This window comes from Cucurbita pepo, chromosome LG05 (assembly GCF_002806865.2).
Source record: "Cucurbita pepo subsp. pepo cultivar mu-cu-16 chromosome LG05, ASM280686v2, whole genome shotgun sequence".
NCBI lineage: Eukaryota > Viridiplantae > Streptophyta > Magnoliopsida > Cucurbitales > Cucurbitaceae > Cucurbita > Cucurbita pepo.
In genome coordinates, this window is record NC_036642.1 from 5,366,116 (window position 1) to 5,382,691 (window position 16,576).

At 38.6% G+C, this 16,576-nt stretch overlaps 1 protein-coding gene across 2 annotated transcripts; it reads left to right on the forward strand.

The window, feature by feature from the left end:
- The first annotated feature begins 340 nt into the window (after positions 1–340).
- Positions 341–10,537, forward strand: LOC111795264 (cell division cycle 5-like protein). 2 transcript variants are annotated; one of them, XM_023677573.1, is made up of 4 exons: positions 341–791; positions 994–2,715; positions 5,360–5,641; positions 9,298–10,537. In XM_023677573.1, exons 1-4 carry the CDS (start codon positions 615–617, stop codon positions 10,216–10,218), a joined length of 3,102 nt encoding a protein of 1,033 aa, XP_023533341.1. In that variant the 5' UTR covers positions 341–614; the 3' UTR covers positions 10,219–10,537. The 2 variants fall into 2 exon arrangements, with proteins under 2 accessions (XP_023533341.1, XP_023533342.1); XM_023677574.1 differs by having other exon boundaries at positions 700–791; positions 954–2,715.
- The last annotated feature ends 6,039 nt before the right edge of the window (positions 10,538–16,576 follow it).

A 16,576-nucleotide genomic window follows, 5' to 3' on the forward strand; every position in this document is an offset into this window, starting at 1 on the left:
AGATTTTTATGTAACTCCAGGCATCGATGGTTGGCCAAAGAGGACAATATCTATGAACAGTGTGTTTGTACTGTTACAATAACAGAGCATATTTAGTCATTCTATAGATCGATTAATCTCAAGACATGTAACAGAACAATGTAATCATACGTGGTGATTCCCGACATTCTCATGCATCTGATGCACTATGAACTTGTTACGATAGGCGCAAGAGCTCAATGGTCGAAACTCGTTAGGTTAACAATTTTTTTTAATCAAGATTGTAATAGCTAATTAAGGGATTAAATAGAGTGGCTTAGCCCGCGAATGGTATTTTTGAAAATAATTTTATAATTTTCTCTTTCAATTTTCTTCGCCAAGTCCTACTTCGCCTCTTCTTCTCATCTCACTCACTCACTCTGCGCCATTTTCAGTCCCTTTCTACCGCCATCTCTCTGTCGCCGCTCCTCCGGCGTTCATCTCTACCTCTCTCTCTCTCTCTCTCTCCGCCGATCTCCGGTTCGCCGGCGTTCGTCTTTCCCGCCGTGGCTTCTTCTTCGTCCGTCTTTCTCCTGCAAAACCCTAGCATCCACAGACCCTTAAGGTGAAGAGTGTAAATCTTAATCTAAGACAAAATGAGGATTATGATAAAAGGTGGTGTGTGGAAGAACACGGAAGATGAGATCCTTAAAGCTGCGGTTATGAAATATGGGAAAAACCAGTGGGCTCGAATCTCGTCGCTTCTTGTTCGGAAATCTGCTAAGCAGTGTAAGGCTCGCTGGTATGAGTGGCTTGACCCTTCCATTAAAAAGGTACGTTTCTTTCTTCCATTCATTTGTATTTAGAAAGGTACTTTTCTTAGCTTAGTTGATAATCGGAGTTCTTTATCGAATTGCCCAGGCGTCCTGTTTTTTTTCTTTCATTTCCCTAGTTTTGTAATCTGGAAAGTCACCTCAATTTCTTTGTTGTGATAGGTTCTTTGGACTGACCATTTGATTTCCATGATTACTTTAGACTGAGTGGACAAGAGAGGAGGATGAGAAACTACTCCATCTTGCTAAGCTCATGCCAACCCAGTGGAGAACTATTGCACCAATTGTCGGGCGTACTCCATCCCAGTGCCTTGAGCGCTATGAGAAACTTCTTGATGCTGCTTGTGTTAAGGATGAGAATTACGAACCAGGAGATGACCCACGAAAATTGCGCCCTGGAGAAATTGACCCAAACCCAGAATCAAAGCCTGCACGTCCAGATCCTGTTGACATGGATGAAGATGAAAAGGAAATGCTTTCTGAAGCACGAGCAAGATTAGCAAATACTAGGGGAAAGAAGGCAAAAAGGAAAGCCAGAGAGAAACAGCTTGAAGAGGCTAGGAGGCTTGCGTCGCTTCAAAAAAGGAGGGAGCTAAAAGCTGCAGGGATTGATAATCGACATCGGAAGAGAAAGAGAAAAGGAATAGATTACAATGCTGAAATTCCTTTCGAGAAAAGGCCTCCTCCAGGATTTTTTGATGTTAGTGGAGAAGATAGACCAGTGGAACAGCCCAAATTTCCAGCAACAATTGAGGAGCTTGAAGGCAAAAGAAGGATTGATGTAGAAACTCAATTAAGAAAGCAAGATATTGCAAAGAATAAAATTGCTCAGAGACAAGATGCTCCATCAGCTGTACTGCAAGCAAATAAGCTGAATGACCCAGAAATGGTGAGGAAAAGATCTAAACTTATGCTTCCTGCACCTCAAATTTCAGACCATGAATTGGAGGAAATTGCAAAGATGGGATATGCTGGTGATCTTCTTGCTGGTAGTGAAGAGCTTGCCGAAGGAAGTGGTGCTACACGAGCTCTGCTTGCAAATTATGCCCAGACACCACGACAAGGAATGACACCTTTTCGAACTCCCCAGAGGACGCCGGCTGGGAAGGGTGATGCTATAATGATGGAGGCAGAAAACCTTGCTAGGCTGAGAGAATCTCAGACTCCATTATTGGGAGGAGAGAATCCAGAGCTGCATCCTTCAGATTTTTCAGGGGTCACCCCAAGGAAAAAGGAGATTCAAACACCAAATCCGATGCTCACACCCTCAGCAACTCCTGGTGGTGTTGGTCTTACTCCTCGAAGTGGCATGACACCAGCTAGGGATGCTTACTCGTTTGGTATGACTCCAAAAGGAACACCTATTAGAGATGAGTTACATATCAATGAAGATATGGATGCACATGATAGTGCAAAACTTGAGTCTCAAAGACAAGCTGATTTGAGGAGGAATCTTAGCCTAGGATTAGGCAATCTTCCACAGCCTAAGAATGAGTACCAGGTAGTTATGCAACCAATTCCAGAAGACAAAGAAGAACCAGAGGAGATGATTGAAGAGGATATGTCTGACAGGATTGCTAGAGAACGAGCTGAGGAAGAAGCAAGGCAGCAGGCTTTGCTTCGGAAAAGATCTAAAGTGCTACAGAGGGAGCTTCCTCGGCCTCCTACTGCTTCCTTGGAACTTATTAGAAATTCCTTGATCGCTGATGGAGACAAGAGTTCATTTGTACCACCTACCCCTATTGAGAAGGCTGATGAAATGGTAAGAAAGGAACTTCTTGCTTTGCTAGAGCATGACAATGCGAAGTACCCGATCGATGAAAAGGTCAATAAGGAGAAGAAGAAAGGTTCCAAGCGCTCTGGAAATAGACCTACTGCAGCCATCCCCACAATAGATGATTTTGAAGTAACTGAGATGGAAGAGGTAAGCTTTTCCCAACCATTGTTTGATATTCAATTTGCAATTTTCTTACCATTATATCTTGTTTAGAGCAACCAGTGCGTCATTCTTTGATTTTTTTTAAGGAGCTTGCTTGATTGGAGGTATTTTCTTTTTTACTCCAAAGTTTAATCTGTTATACGCATATAGAATTGAATTTATGATTTTTTTTTCCTTGTTAAAAAACCTATAGAAGGCCAATTAAAATGTATTTACCGTTGAACATAGTTCCCATGAAAACAATATTTTATTGATCCCTATTATTTATGTTCATGCCATTAGATTAGCTAGTTTGCTTGTACTATTGGATTCTGGTTATTGGGCGTAGCCACTAGGGGTAGCTGATGGTTTGAGTTCTACTTTTAGTACTTTTGCCCAAGTATCAAATAGTGAAATGAAGAGTAGTAGTTCCTATTAGAACAGTTGAGGCTGGTTTGGATTGTATGGTGTTGGTGATAGCAACTCGTGGAGGAAGTTGAGGAATGTGAGTACAGATTTGTTGTGCCAGTGTTAGTTCTAGTTCTAGTGATGGTGTTACTGAGGTAGTTGCCAGTTGCCGCTTTTGGGTGTCTAAATGGTCGGCCTTGGTGTATTAAAAAGCACCACAAAGATGGGAGAGGCTGAAAGGAGCTAGTGTCAATGATAAGTGATTTGTTAAAGGTTCTAAACCCTAGCCCTTAGTCCCTCGCCAGCCGTCACCTCCCAAACGACTTGCTGCCGTTCGACCACCATCGCTCCGACCAAGTATAGTACGAGACACAACGTCGGGATGTTAACGCAAACAAATAACTGGCCCCACCACCCACCATTTCCTATCCACCTCCACACCTGCCCCGAAACCACGCTACAGTCTCCTCCGCGTTGCTGCCGCCTCCTCTGCCGAACACAGCTTCGACTCCAAAGTTGTTCCTCGCGGATCTCAGAGCTTGTCTCGCTGCCGCTTTCAGAACGTCGCAATCGAAACCCTTCACTAACCTTCTACCATTGAAAACTTTTGCGGGCTGGAGCTCCTAGAATGGTTTTGGGAAATAAATCAACCATAGGTAATCCTTCCATGATACTCCCTCGCGATTGGCAAGCCCTTCCAACCGTTTCCTCCAATAGCTTCTTCCGATGAACAGGCCACTGCGAGCCCTTTATGAACCTTCGGTCAGCTTTATATGTGTAACCCTTGGTGCACCTTCCTTCTGCCTCCATATGCAAGACCTTTGTTGACTCATCAAGGATAGAAAGCAACCCCTACCCATGGAAAATGACCACTGAACAGCAGAGTCCACAATATTTTGGATTGATTCTGAGAGCCCACAACCCCATTGAATCCAGATTGCAACATCTACAAAATGACGCCTCCAGTTCTACGAGATCGAGCTAATTCGAACACCAACCAGCAAGGATTTTGAATCCTTTTGGACAGAAATCTGTTGCCTCATGGCACCACACCAAACACTTCAGAGATGCAAAACCATCATTCACAGAAAGACCTATGCAATTGAGTTAGATGACAGATATAAAGGAACAAGAATCAAGCTATTGGTGATCAAGCTTTTTTCCTATTACTGAAATGGGACTCTTTCCAATGGTTGAAAACATTATATTAGGTACTACTATGGGCTCCATTGAGCCAAAAATTCTTGAAAGAGAAACGTTTTTCAAAACAAACCATTTGGTTAGAAAAACTCACAAATAAGAACTGTTCTATGGTTGAAATCTCATTGCTTAATGGAAATGGTGGTCTTAATAAGCTTTTTGTCCTAGTGGGCGAAGAATGAAAAAGTAGGATAACTTTTTTCAGTCTCATTGAAAACTACCCCTCGTCGTCCACTAAAAACCATCAACCAAACTCAAGACCTCAGAATAGAAGGCAAGACCACAACCATTTTCATCGACCTATACAACCCTTGCTTATTACTAGAAAGTTGCCACAAATGTCAGAAAATAGAAAGACAAATGTAGAAACATACCTTTCAATTTTTTAAAAAAGGGCAAGACGACCATATGTCCCGGAAAACTTTTTCACGATGATTGGTTTATGATAAATTGGGGCATACAATCTATGCTGATTTCTGCCAACTAAACCCTTTCAGAGCAGACAAGGTTTGCTACTAGTGGTCTTGAAATTTTTTCTTTTATAAAAGGATCCTGTAGCTTAAGATGGATTGTACATTTTTACTCCAGTCTACACTGCAGAATGAAGGTTTGCTATGCCAATCTGGGCATTTACTTAACTTCCTTTGTTACGATGGGTCATGTCTTACATTAGTTTCATGAGAACCTTCATGTGTGGCGCCTTAAAAGATTTTCTGATTTTTACATGTCCTCTCTAAATTTTGAGAAGTTGACTCCTTGATTCTGTTCATGTCGTTTACATGGTTATGGAAAAAGTTAGTCTTATTTATTTGTATCTTTCTTTTTTTCCCTAAAATAATTATTTCTTTGTTTTTTTTTTCTTTTTGGTTTCATGAGGAGGGACTCACAAGTTTTAATTGACTTTTTCTATGAAAACCTTGTGATTGCATTTCATTGGTTCTTAATTTTCTACTGTATTGATTTCATTCTACCCATCTGGTGTTTGTTTTTTTCATCTATTTATTTGTACACGAACATTTATTAAGTAGGTTCTTTGAAACAGGCTGATTATTTGATAAATGAAGAGGCCCGGTATTTGTGTGTTGCAATGGGGCATGAAAAGGAATCCTTAGATGAGTTTGTGGAAGCGCACAAAACCTGCTTGAATGATCTTATGTACTTCCCCACTAGAAATGCTTATGGACTTTCCAGTGTTGCTGGAAACCATGAGAAACTAGCCGCCTTGCAGGATGAGTTTGAGTATGTTAAAAAGAAAATGGATGACGATACTGAGAAGGCTGTCCGGTTGGAGAAGAAGGTTAAAGTTCTCACACATGGCTATGAGGTACATATTGTTGTTGGAATTATCTTGCTTATGACATCAAACTTCATTTTCTGTTTTGTTTCGTTTAATTTAATACTTTATCTTGTTCACTATTTATTATTAATTTTATGTCCTTGTTAGAAAATATATGCTTTCTTAAGATTAATATCAGTGTCTAGATATTACCTGAAGATTTTTTTAAATGGTAAATGGAATCTCATCGGTGATCTTCATTTAAAAATTAAATTTTGGTCCAGCAAGAAGCATTCCTTCTCAAAGTTCATTGAAGGTTATTGGGGTTGGATTTCAGTGAAAATTAGAATATTGGAATCGCTTGCTCTTCAAGGAATTGTCAGTCTTGGGGGTTTGGTAAGTATCTCCTCCCAAACTATCCATGCCCTTCTCACAAGAAGTCTCAAGTGAGCTTCTCGATGCTTTGCAATCCAACAAAGGGCTCTAAAAAGAGAAAAATAGTAGATAGGGATACCACTCAACACTGAATAGATTATAGGGTTTGTCGGCACCTCTGGAAAAAAAGCTTTTCAACTAAGAAGCCAATCTCCTTCTTACCTTATCCACCGCTGGGTTCCAAAAGAGACAACTCTACGGTTACTTCCAAGAGAAATGACTCTCAAGGTCACAGTTCAGCTCTAAAATCTAACACTTGCTTGCTAGGAGATATGTGTCAGCAATAAGAGTGACTATTTTCTTGATCAGAAGAAAACTGGGTTAAGGGCATTTTCTCCGAACCAACCTCGAAGCCCTCGACCACTTCTCCATCAACACACTTGGAGATGGTTCTACTTGGAACTTCCACAACAAACAAGAAGAGAAAGGGGGTTGAAGGGTCATCCTATTTAAGACCTCTTGAGGCTTTGATCTTGCCCCCCTCGATCTTCCATTAATGAGAAAGAATAACTGATCTTACATTGATGAGAAAAGAATAACCAACTGTTCTTACCCACCTTCAAATCCACATCCTCTATTTATATCCAAACCCTTTCTTTTCCAAGACTTTATCAAGGAAGGTCTCATCCACGTGGTCATATACCTTTTCAAAGTCGTCAATCTTGTAAATCATACCTTTCTTACGGATATTATAATACTCTATGGATTTCATAGGCGATTAGGGCATGGTCAAAGATTTGTCTTCCTGCTATAAAAGCGTATTGTTTCTTGTTTGAGAGAATGGGTTTGGAGTGAGACATGTAATTTGGTGTTAGGAAGGCTTTATAGGAAAGACTTGATGTTTGATACTTTGGAATTTCTCAATTTCTTCATAAAAAGTTTGTTTCTCCCAACAAGAAATAGATGTGAAAAAAAAAAGCTTGGAGTGTGCCTCATTTTTAAAATGAGGTAACTCAAGAGAATAAATAAAAACATTCAGAACATAAATTCATTAAGTAATAAAACATGCAAATTATATCCACGTGAATTATACAAAATTGTTTACCAAATGATTTAAGTACAAAATTTCAAGCAAAATACAAAACATGAAAATGACATAGATCAAAAGGTCCCTTGCAGCCACATGACTCTTGAACACTTCTGCTAATGACCGCTACTCCAAGATCCACCTGAAAAGCAAAGATTAGCAAGAATGAGTATAAAAATAATCATTAAGCAACTCACTTGTCGGCTCTCATCGAATTTTGTTTCCTATTCAATGTTCTTAGTGCTATGTGTTCTATTGAGGTCCTAGAGTTAGACAATTGATCTTGTCCATATAGCCCTATTAGGCTTGTTCATTCATTAGAACCTCATCACTCCAAGTCTAGGGGTGTACTTCACCCATTAGAGTTTCTTAGGATTCTAGGTGTACTTAGCCAATTGGTTACTAATCTCATGAGTCTGCCTCCGTCATTACGCGATCTTTGTAGAAGAACAAGGGCGCCCTCATCAAATCTTTGGCTTTAGGGTTGATCTAACATGTATGGATCAAGCATTCCTATGGTTTCCCTAATAGGTCCGTACGTGTTTACTACTAAGTGCTAATCGGTTGCTCCCTTAATGGTTCCTAACTGGCTCCCTATTACGTGCTATTTTAAGCTTCCTAATAGTGCAAGAGAGGCTCTCCACTAAACACAATTTGAGCTCACTCAGTAGTACCCTTTAATTTGCCATGGGCCCTTGGTCATGCCTTCTAGCGATGGTCTCACTTCCTTCTTTTCCTTTCATATTCATCATGGTTTTTCCGATAGCAAAATGACGGAAGTGTTAACTCTCTTTGGGCATATGTTTATGCCTTTTTGGTCTCTTGATCCTTCAAAGGGGTGTAGCTCTATTTTCCATCACATGTCTGACCCCACTCTTGATTGCCAATTGTCGTTCCTTTTCATTGCCATGGAAGGTTAAAATGCCAAAGAAGATTTTGTAGCAGGTCTTGCTTGGGAAGGGTGAACACCTTGGACTGAGTGCTGAAGCATTCCTCCTTGAGGCGGGGTATTGAATCCTTCTCTCTCTACAAGTGATGTGGAGGGCCTTGATCATATTCTTTCTTCTTTAAAGGAACATTCTTTGAACGTGTAAGTTTGCTCAATAGACGCATAAAACTCTCAGCCAGAAGCTCCAAAGATGGTGAGCAAGCTAGCCACCCAAACTAATGATCGAGATCTTCCTCTTGCCTCCTATAGAGAATGCATCATTGCGAGATCAAAACATAGAAAGAGTGCCCATGCATGCGATCCATGATCTTAACTCAGTTGTAAAATTTGCAAACTATTTAACCTTCTTTGGAATTTGCTAAATAGTTCTAGCTCCATGCTGTTTCCCACAACTCCATCTTGACTACTTGAGAGTAGGTAATATACTTCCAAAACATTTTGGCAAGGAAGAAAAAAAATGACTTGATTGTTTATCTGAAGTGTATTATGTGAATGTGAAATTAACTTATTGAACTCCTATTCTATGTTGTAAATCTCTCTGTTGCGTGTTTCCTGAATATGTGTTGATGTTATTTCATCGGACGGTCATTGTAAAAGGAAAAGAAACCCGTGACTGTCTTTTGTTATCTGGTTTAAGAATGGAATCTGCAAAACTTTCAAAGGTGAGTTTGAAGCATCTGTGTTCCTGAAAAAAAAAAAAGAAAAAAGTCATGGCTACTACTTCTAGTGTGCTCAAGTTAAAATGGGGTATCAACAAGTCTTTAGTGTAAAGTTGATTTTGTTTCTGTGCTTTTTGATTTCTTATAATTCAGTGGTCTGAGGGTCTTCCCATTGAAGTTCTTTATCACATTTAATGATCACTACTCTTTCAACAATATTTGTCTTAATTGAGACGTGTTTATATTCCCTTATTAGATTTTGCTTTGTAATTTTTGTAATTTCTTTTTTCCTTCGAAGGGGAGATTGTATCCTTGAACACTTGCAGTTTCTTTTCATTAGATGTTTTTTTTAGTAAGAAACCAAGCTTTTATAGAGAAAAATTAAAGTCCGCACATCTTTTTTGTCAGATCACTAAAAGGTTTCATATCTTGTTTAAAAAAAGAAAATTCATTTCATTAGTGCCTGCCCTATGTGCTTGCAGGCCGCCAAGAAACAGTGTTGGGCTATTACAAGAATTCATATAATAATTGATTAATTGTGTTCTTTTTTCTGAAATGTTTCTAAAGAATACAGAATAGGTTCAACCACCGTATGGAACTTGGAAGTCTAATTTGTTATTTGTTTACATTTCAGACACGGTCAAAACAAAGCCTTTGGCCACAAATTGAGGCAACGTTCAAGCAGATAGACACTGCAGCAACAGAGCTGGAGTGCTTTGTGGCTCTTCAAAAGCAAGAGATCTCAGCTGCTTCGCACAGGATTAGTGGTATCTCAGAGGAGGTTCAGAAACAAAAAGAGCTGGAGAGAACTCTGCAGCTACGTTATGGTGATCTTTTGGCTGACTTGGAAAAGATCCAGAAAATCATGGATGATCGCAAGGCACTGGCACAAAAGGAGGAAGAAATCGCAGTGGAGAGTCGCGCTCTTCAGTTGGCCGAGGCTGAGGCTGAGGCTGAGGCTGAGGCTGAGGCTAATCAATCCGTTGGAGAAAAAGCTGATAATAGTTCTGAAGCCATGTCTGCATCAGCAGAAGTCAATTGTGAAAACTCTATGCCCGTTACCTCAGCCCCCAATGAATTAACGGGCGAGCAACTGAACTTGTCCGTGAGACATGAACATGGCACATCTAATGCCATGGATATCGACGCAGAGAAAGAAAGTGCAGCGGTGAGCTCAGATATTGGCTTAACTGATGACAAACTACCTTCTGCAATGGAAGAGAATGCATCACTGCCAGACAATGGCTTTGAAGATTCTGATAAAAGTCGAACCATTGATGTTCCTTCTCAAGAACTCTTGGGCCCTCATGCAAATGGCTCTCCAGACTCCATTACCGTGGAAAATAAGATCAGCAATGATTCAGTTGATGGAGCAGCTATTCAAAATGTTGAGTGTAGTACCAATAATGTGGAGGAAGTCGAAGATGTTGAAACTCAGCAGCTTAACACTGAAGCTGAAAACTCAGAGTTTCATTTGACTAATCTTGATTCTTCTGCTGCACCTGCATCTTCTAATGAGGATGGCCCTCGTAACGAAGGGGAAGCAACGGAATAGAACGTCTAGATAATGCAGATGATTCGGATCGTGTCGGCTTGTTTTTCTGGTAGGATAAAAGAGAGGAAGAGTGGTTGATTCCATGAAATAGTGTTATAAATTCAATGTGTAAGAAGAGAAGAGGAGAAGCTGGGATTGTGACCGCCATAGGGGTTGAGATCTAAATTCCCATTGGAAAGCTGCTTGTTGACAGTGTATTCTTTGAAGGCAGAGATGAACTTAAGATGATGCACAAGATTTGTATTCCTTTGTTTTTATAGGATTTTCTTTTAAGAAATATCTTATGAAAGCTTCATATGCAAGAGGAGTTTTGATGACATTTCACTGATTCATTTCTGCCCCTCATTTTATCAGGTCAACACACATCAGCGAGTTCAACGAACATGGGAGGGAGAATCGAACCATCAATTTTTAGGATGATAGTTGATGTTTTATTACATTGAGCTATGTCAAAAAATATTCGTATACACACATCGAAAACATTCCAACAATACGATCAGCATAATAATCCAAAAATTGTCTTGGTTCAACCTAAAAGTCAGTTGATCAAACATTCCGTACTCCATCGTCACTATAAATAAGAGGATTGTAAAGGTTAGAACCCAATTAAAAATATTTCAAACGAGTTTGAAAGTCAATAAATTGATTTGTTACTCGGTGGTTCTTATAAAAAAGACTCGAGCTCTTGTTAAACTTACAAATTTGACTTCAAATATAATTGATAGTATCCCATCGCCACAAACACACTCACATCAGGGCTATTGTACGTCGTGTTAAAAATACTTATCATGCACCTCTCATAAGTGACCTTTATTGAAGTATTAAAATATTTGTCATGCACATATCATAACGTGTCGACTGTGTGTAGGAAAATTAAGTTCACATCCAAGTTGCCCATTAAAAAATAGCCGTCGTCGTAGGAGAATAAACTGTTATAATAAGTCTCATTCATGAACAAGCTTGGTTTCCTCCAATTTCTTTATGTGAGCTCCCTTTACACGTGCAACATCCACAAATTCTTCAAATAGTGACAGTTGCACCGGGTTATTTCACACTTGAGAGGTCGTGACCTAATGACTACAATTTTTTTTTAAGAATATTTGTTAAAACCACTCCACCTAAATGGTCGTAAAATTTTCTATTTATAATTATCAAATAAATTTAAAAGAAAATAGAAAAAACAATGTTTACCTATAATAAAAGATCAAATATGATATCTGTAGTAAGCTATTTGAAACATTTGCCTTCAATAAAATGTCAAATAGCCAAATAGCGTACCTAAATATCCTTTTAACATTTTAAAAAAGGGTGAACCCACACCTTCCATCTCAAGCTTATTCCAAGGTAGTTCAACTAAATTTTGTCTGACAAATTGTTTAAGTGGTACAAAACCACTTCTCGACCCAACATACTTTTCTTCGAATTCGTTCGATTTTAAATTGTTTATGTTAGGTTATTGAACGTTTAATTTTGTTTTTTATAGGGATATATTTGTTAGCCTCGTTAACTTAATGTTGGAGTGACATGACGTGCTAGGTTTAGGGCTGAAAGAACTAGGTAAGCTGTAACAATCCAAGCCCACCGCTAGCAGATATTGTCCACTTTTGACTCATTACGTTTCACTGTCAGTCTCACGGTTTTAAAACGCGTCTACTAGGGAGAGGTTTCTACACCCTTATAAGAACGTTTTGTTTCCCTCTTCAACCGATATGAGGTCTCACAATCCACCCCCTTGAGAGCCAACGTCCTCGCCAACACATTCCCCAGTGTCTGAGTCTGATACCATTTGTAACAGCCTTTCTCGACCTAACAAAGTTTCCCAACTTCTCTTCAAACTCGTTCCTCGTTTTGAAAGTGAGGTCCACGTTCACCACTTTATCCATCTTTTGTTTCCCTTATTTGTCAAAAGTTAACTAGTTAAGAAAAGACTGGAAGGAACATGGGAAAACATTACATTTGTTCAATTTAGCACCACATAGTACTCTCATTTATTCCCTTTTCTTCCTTTTATGTCTTTTCATTACTTTACCCTTTAACCTTTCCCAAATTCTTTCCAACTCGACGCTTTAAATCATGGACTATGACATGGACAGCACGACAAATACAAAAAACAATACAAATCATGCGTTGTTTCAAAATTTATTACAATACAGTGACCAGAGAACATGATACAAATTTAAAGAACCACGACCCTTAAACATAAGATTGACATCCTGGAACGACTCCTCTTTTGTGACTGCGCAATTCCCAAACGCTCCCCCATCTCGACCAACAGTCAGGAATCACCTTAAAGTGAAAAGTAGAACCTGGTGAGCAACATATTGATAGTCTCTCATCACATCTTTATCCTATTAAGTTATTATGGGTTTTTGTCTCGGTTTTAAGAAGTTTAGGCCTAGATTCTACAACTATGTGAGCTTTTGGTGGGACGTTAAAGTAATAGGCTCTCATTTCATCGCATCCTTTGAGATTATCGTCTTTAAATTACACTCATTCAACTAAGATAAACACGAAGTGTTCGTCTCAATTAGTCAAAATCTATACTCTTAATCGAGAAATTAGAGGTTGAGACTCTCCATCAGACTAAAAAATAAAAAAAAATAAAAAATAAAAAAATAAAAATGTTATGGATAAGGTTAAGGATTGGTAGTTGAGATTATTTGTGTCTCCTTGTTAGATGTGTTATTAATAGAGTCCACCGTTTTATTGACACGTGTACTTCCTGGTCCTTTTCTCTTTCTCATCCTATTCCGTACGATGACGTGGCTTTTGTCGTCCACTCATACACACTTGCATATCTTTTTTTTTTTTTTTTTTTTTTTTTTTTTTTTTTTTNTTTTGGAATATATTTTACCTTAATTTTCTTCCATTTTATATTTTCTTTAAAATTAAATATCTACCCGTTCTCGTCCCAAAAATACTTTATAACTTTTAAAAAAAATTTATTAATAATTTTAGTTACGAATTTGAAAATAATATTAACACTCTTAACCTTTATTAAGAAAAATTCTTATATATTAATAATTTGATATTTTTGAACTTATAATTTTTTTTTTCTTTTTTAAGAAAATAAAAATTCTTGGAAAAAATTATTAGAAAAAAAAAATCAAAATAAAAAAACAAAAACAAAAACAAAAATTGAACTGTTATTAGTCTTAAATTTTCAATTGGGTTCTTATATTTTGGAAATTATTTCATTTGTCACCATATAATAATATATATATTTTGTAACGACCCAAGCCCACCACGGGTAGATATTGTCTTTGTTGGACTTTTTCTTTTGGGCTTCCCTAAAAGCTCTAAAACGCGTCTATTAAGAAAGATTTTCACACCCTTAAAACAAGACTATATATCTAAATTAGTTGAGTTATGTTCAGATTAACGTAAAAGTTTAAACATGATATGATGTAATTTTAGTTCAACAATTACAAAATTGGGAAGTCGACCGAAGATGATCGGTTAATGTTTGAAGTTAGATTAAAAATATAAATGGGTAACAACTTGGATCCATAATAGGTTCTCTTTATCATCTTCCTTTTTTTTCCCACTAAAGAAATCATAATGTTTTGTGTTGATAATTAATATTGGGTGGGGCACAAGGAATCATTTTGGTACCTAAAATATCACTATACTTTATGTTCGTTCTTTCACGACTCTCCACAATGGTATTTTCATCATCCAACACCTCCTCTCGAACAAAGCATGCCTCCCCTTAATCGAGGCTCGACTCCTTTGGAGTCTTGGTCATTTTTTACTGCCTTTGTTCGACTAAGTTTAGGGCATGGCTCTGATACCATGTTAGAAGAACACGACTCTCCATAATGGTATGATATTGTCCACTTTGAGAATAAGCTCTCATGACTTTGCTTTAAGGCTTCCCAAAAGGCCTCATACCAATGGAGAGAGTATTCTTTGTTTATAAACCCATGATCATTCCCTAAATTAGCCAATGTGGGATTTTCATCCTCCAACAGTTTTCACGCTTAGAACTGAGAAGTAGGTAATTTGACCCGTGTTGCCTTATAGGGATAGTTTTCACTCTTAGAAGTGAAAAGTAGGTAATATGAATTTTCATGAGAAACGTGTGAGTGAAGATAAAACATACCGAAAGATCTCGTGTTGTTTTGTGGGGATAATCTCGACTCTTTGAAGTGAGAAGTAGGTAATATAGTCATATCGTAGGAGAATGCGGTAGACAATGAGTGTTCTACTTCGTTATTTAATATAATTTTTTTTAAAATTTTAAATTACAAGATATTTCAAATTTTAAATTATAATTTTTTTTTTAATAAAAAGGTTTAAAACGGAATTAAATTTCAAATATTCCACCGATAAAGTGATTGATTAAAAATTGAAAGAACCCAAACTCTATATTTTAAATTATTTTAATTAAAAAAAAAGCATAAAAAGTGGAATGTCCTGCAATTGTACGTTACAATGTCCGGCCAAATCACCTAACTCAACTAATATATATATATATATATATATATATATATATATATATATAGATATAAAGATTCATATCCTTAAAGCAATGCCCATATCTTATAAATAAATAAACAAATAAAAGTAAATTAATTCATTGCCTTTTTTCTCCACCACTAACCTTTATACATATAATTAAACAAAGGCAAAAGTTAACCTTATAAAATAGAAAGTAAAAGATATAGTAATTAGGCATCTAAATATGGGTAAGTTAATTTTACCCGGTGAAATTGCTCTATGTGCTTCATTCTTCGATGTGAATTTGTTGATTTCGAGAGATAAAAGATGATATAGTTCACACTAAGTTAATTTTTGGTGTGTTTAATTTGCCTCCTAGGTCAACCTTCTATCTTCACGATTTCTAGAAATTATTAGTTTGGTTGACTTTTCGATTTTTGAAATTATTGAAGGTATGTGTCCGTACTAACATATTATAATGGAGAAGTATCTCGATGCATATGATATACATAAATGTATGAGGTTCTCATAGTTTAAAATCATAGCTTATAATAAGAATCATTTTCGTTCTTCCTTTTGTTGATGTCATAGTATGCATGAGTCATGTATGCATAGTGTCACGGTCGTACGTCTTCAACCGAGCGGCATCGTGATCTTGATACGCTTATGGCAAGCCTTAAGGGGAAACTCAAGCTTCATTCACATTTTCGTATGACTTTGTGATTTCATCGGACCATTGGTGAGTTTGCCTTTGCCAACCGAACACAACTCGTGCGGAATCAAAGCTTGTTCGGCCACACACCCCTTTTGTGTGTGCATGTTTAATTGGGTGCGACATAATTACATCGCATCTCATTGTCATCTTCGTTCCCAACAACTGGATCCATGCATCGTGATGTCGTCCCATGTCTCGGGACACATTGTAACGCCCCTAATTTTCTCTAACCTAATTAGCGACATTACCTTGTACTTGTATAACAAAAGAACGAGAGTTCATGTAAGACAGTCTCAATAATGACAATACATTCATTATTATAAGTAGTTCATACCTAGGAGAAAACAATAACGACAGCCTAACTTAGAAAAAAAATCAACAGATAACTAGAAGAACAATTGCAATAACTATTGTCCGAGAGAATCCAACAAGACGCCTACGACACTACAAACCCTCCTTAAGACTTCCATGGCCTTCGCAACGTTAACCGTCAGCTGTACATGGGGGCCTTGCCCTTACCTGAAAATATGGGTAGCATGTGCATGACGTGGGCCCACCAGGCGAGTTCGCATGCAAACTCCCTGGGCCTGGCTTGGTCGGGTACGTATGACATACAATACCGGACGCCACGGAAAAGGAGGGCCTACATGATATCGTAGCGAACACAATATCGAATGTACGTGTAACGATACACCTTCCAATGGAGAAAAAAAAGAAAAAAAACGCTGAAAATCTCACGATTTTTGGCGGGATCCACTCAGACCCCCTTAAATCCTGGGAGTGGCCGCCTCCTTTAGGTAGGAGAGGAAGCTAGGGTACTTCGGAGCAAGGAGAGGCAGACGCACCACCAAAGACGGATGAATGACGACGCTCCCACCAGCGACAATAGCCAAGCTCCGCGATTAGGGCTGTCGAGGCTTTCGGGCGAGGAAGACGAAGCGGCAGGCGTGGGTCGACCCTCGACATTCCGCGAGTCGTCTCGACCAGCGTGCAGCTCGCACCTCACAGGTCGCACTTGGACACCACCACTGGGCCTCGTTCCCTTTCGGCCCAAACTGGAGGCACGCCCAGAAACCCTGCACCGGTAGTGTTCTTCGCAGTCGTCGGTTTCATCTCCATCGGCGGCTCCGTGCACTCCTGGCTCGGCTAGGTTCGGCTTGGCAGTGCGGCTCGACGGCGCGGCTTGGCGGCTCAACATCC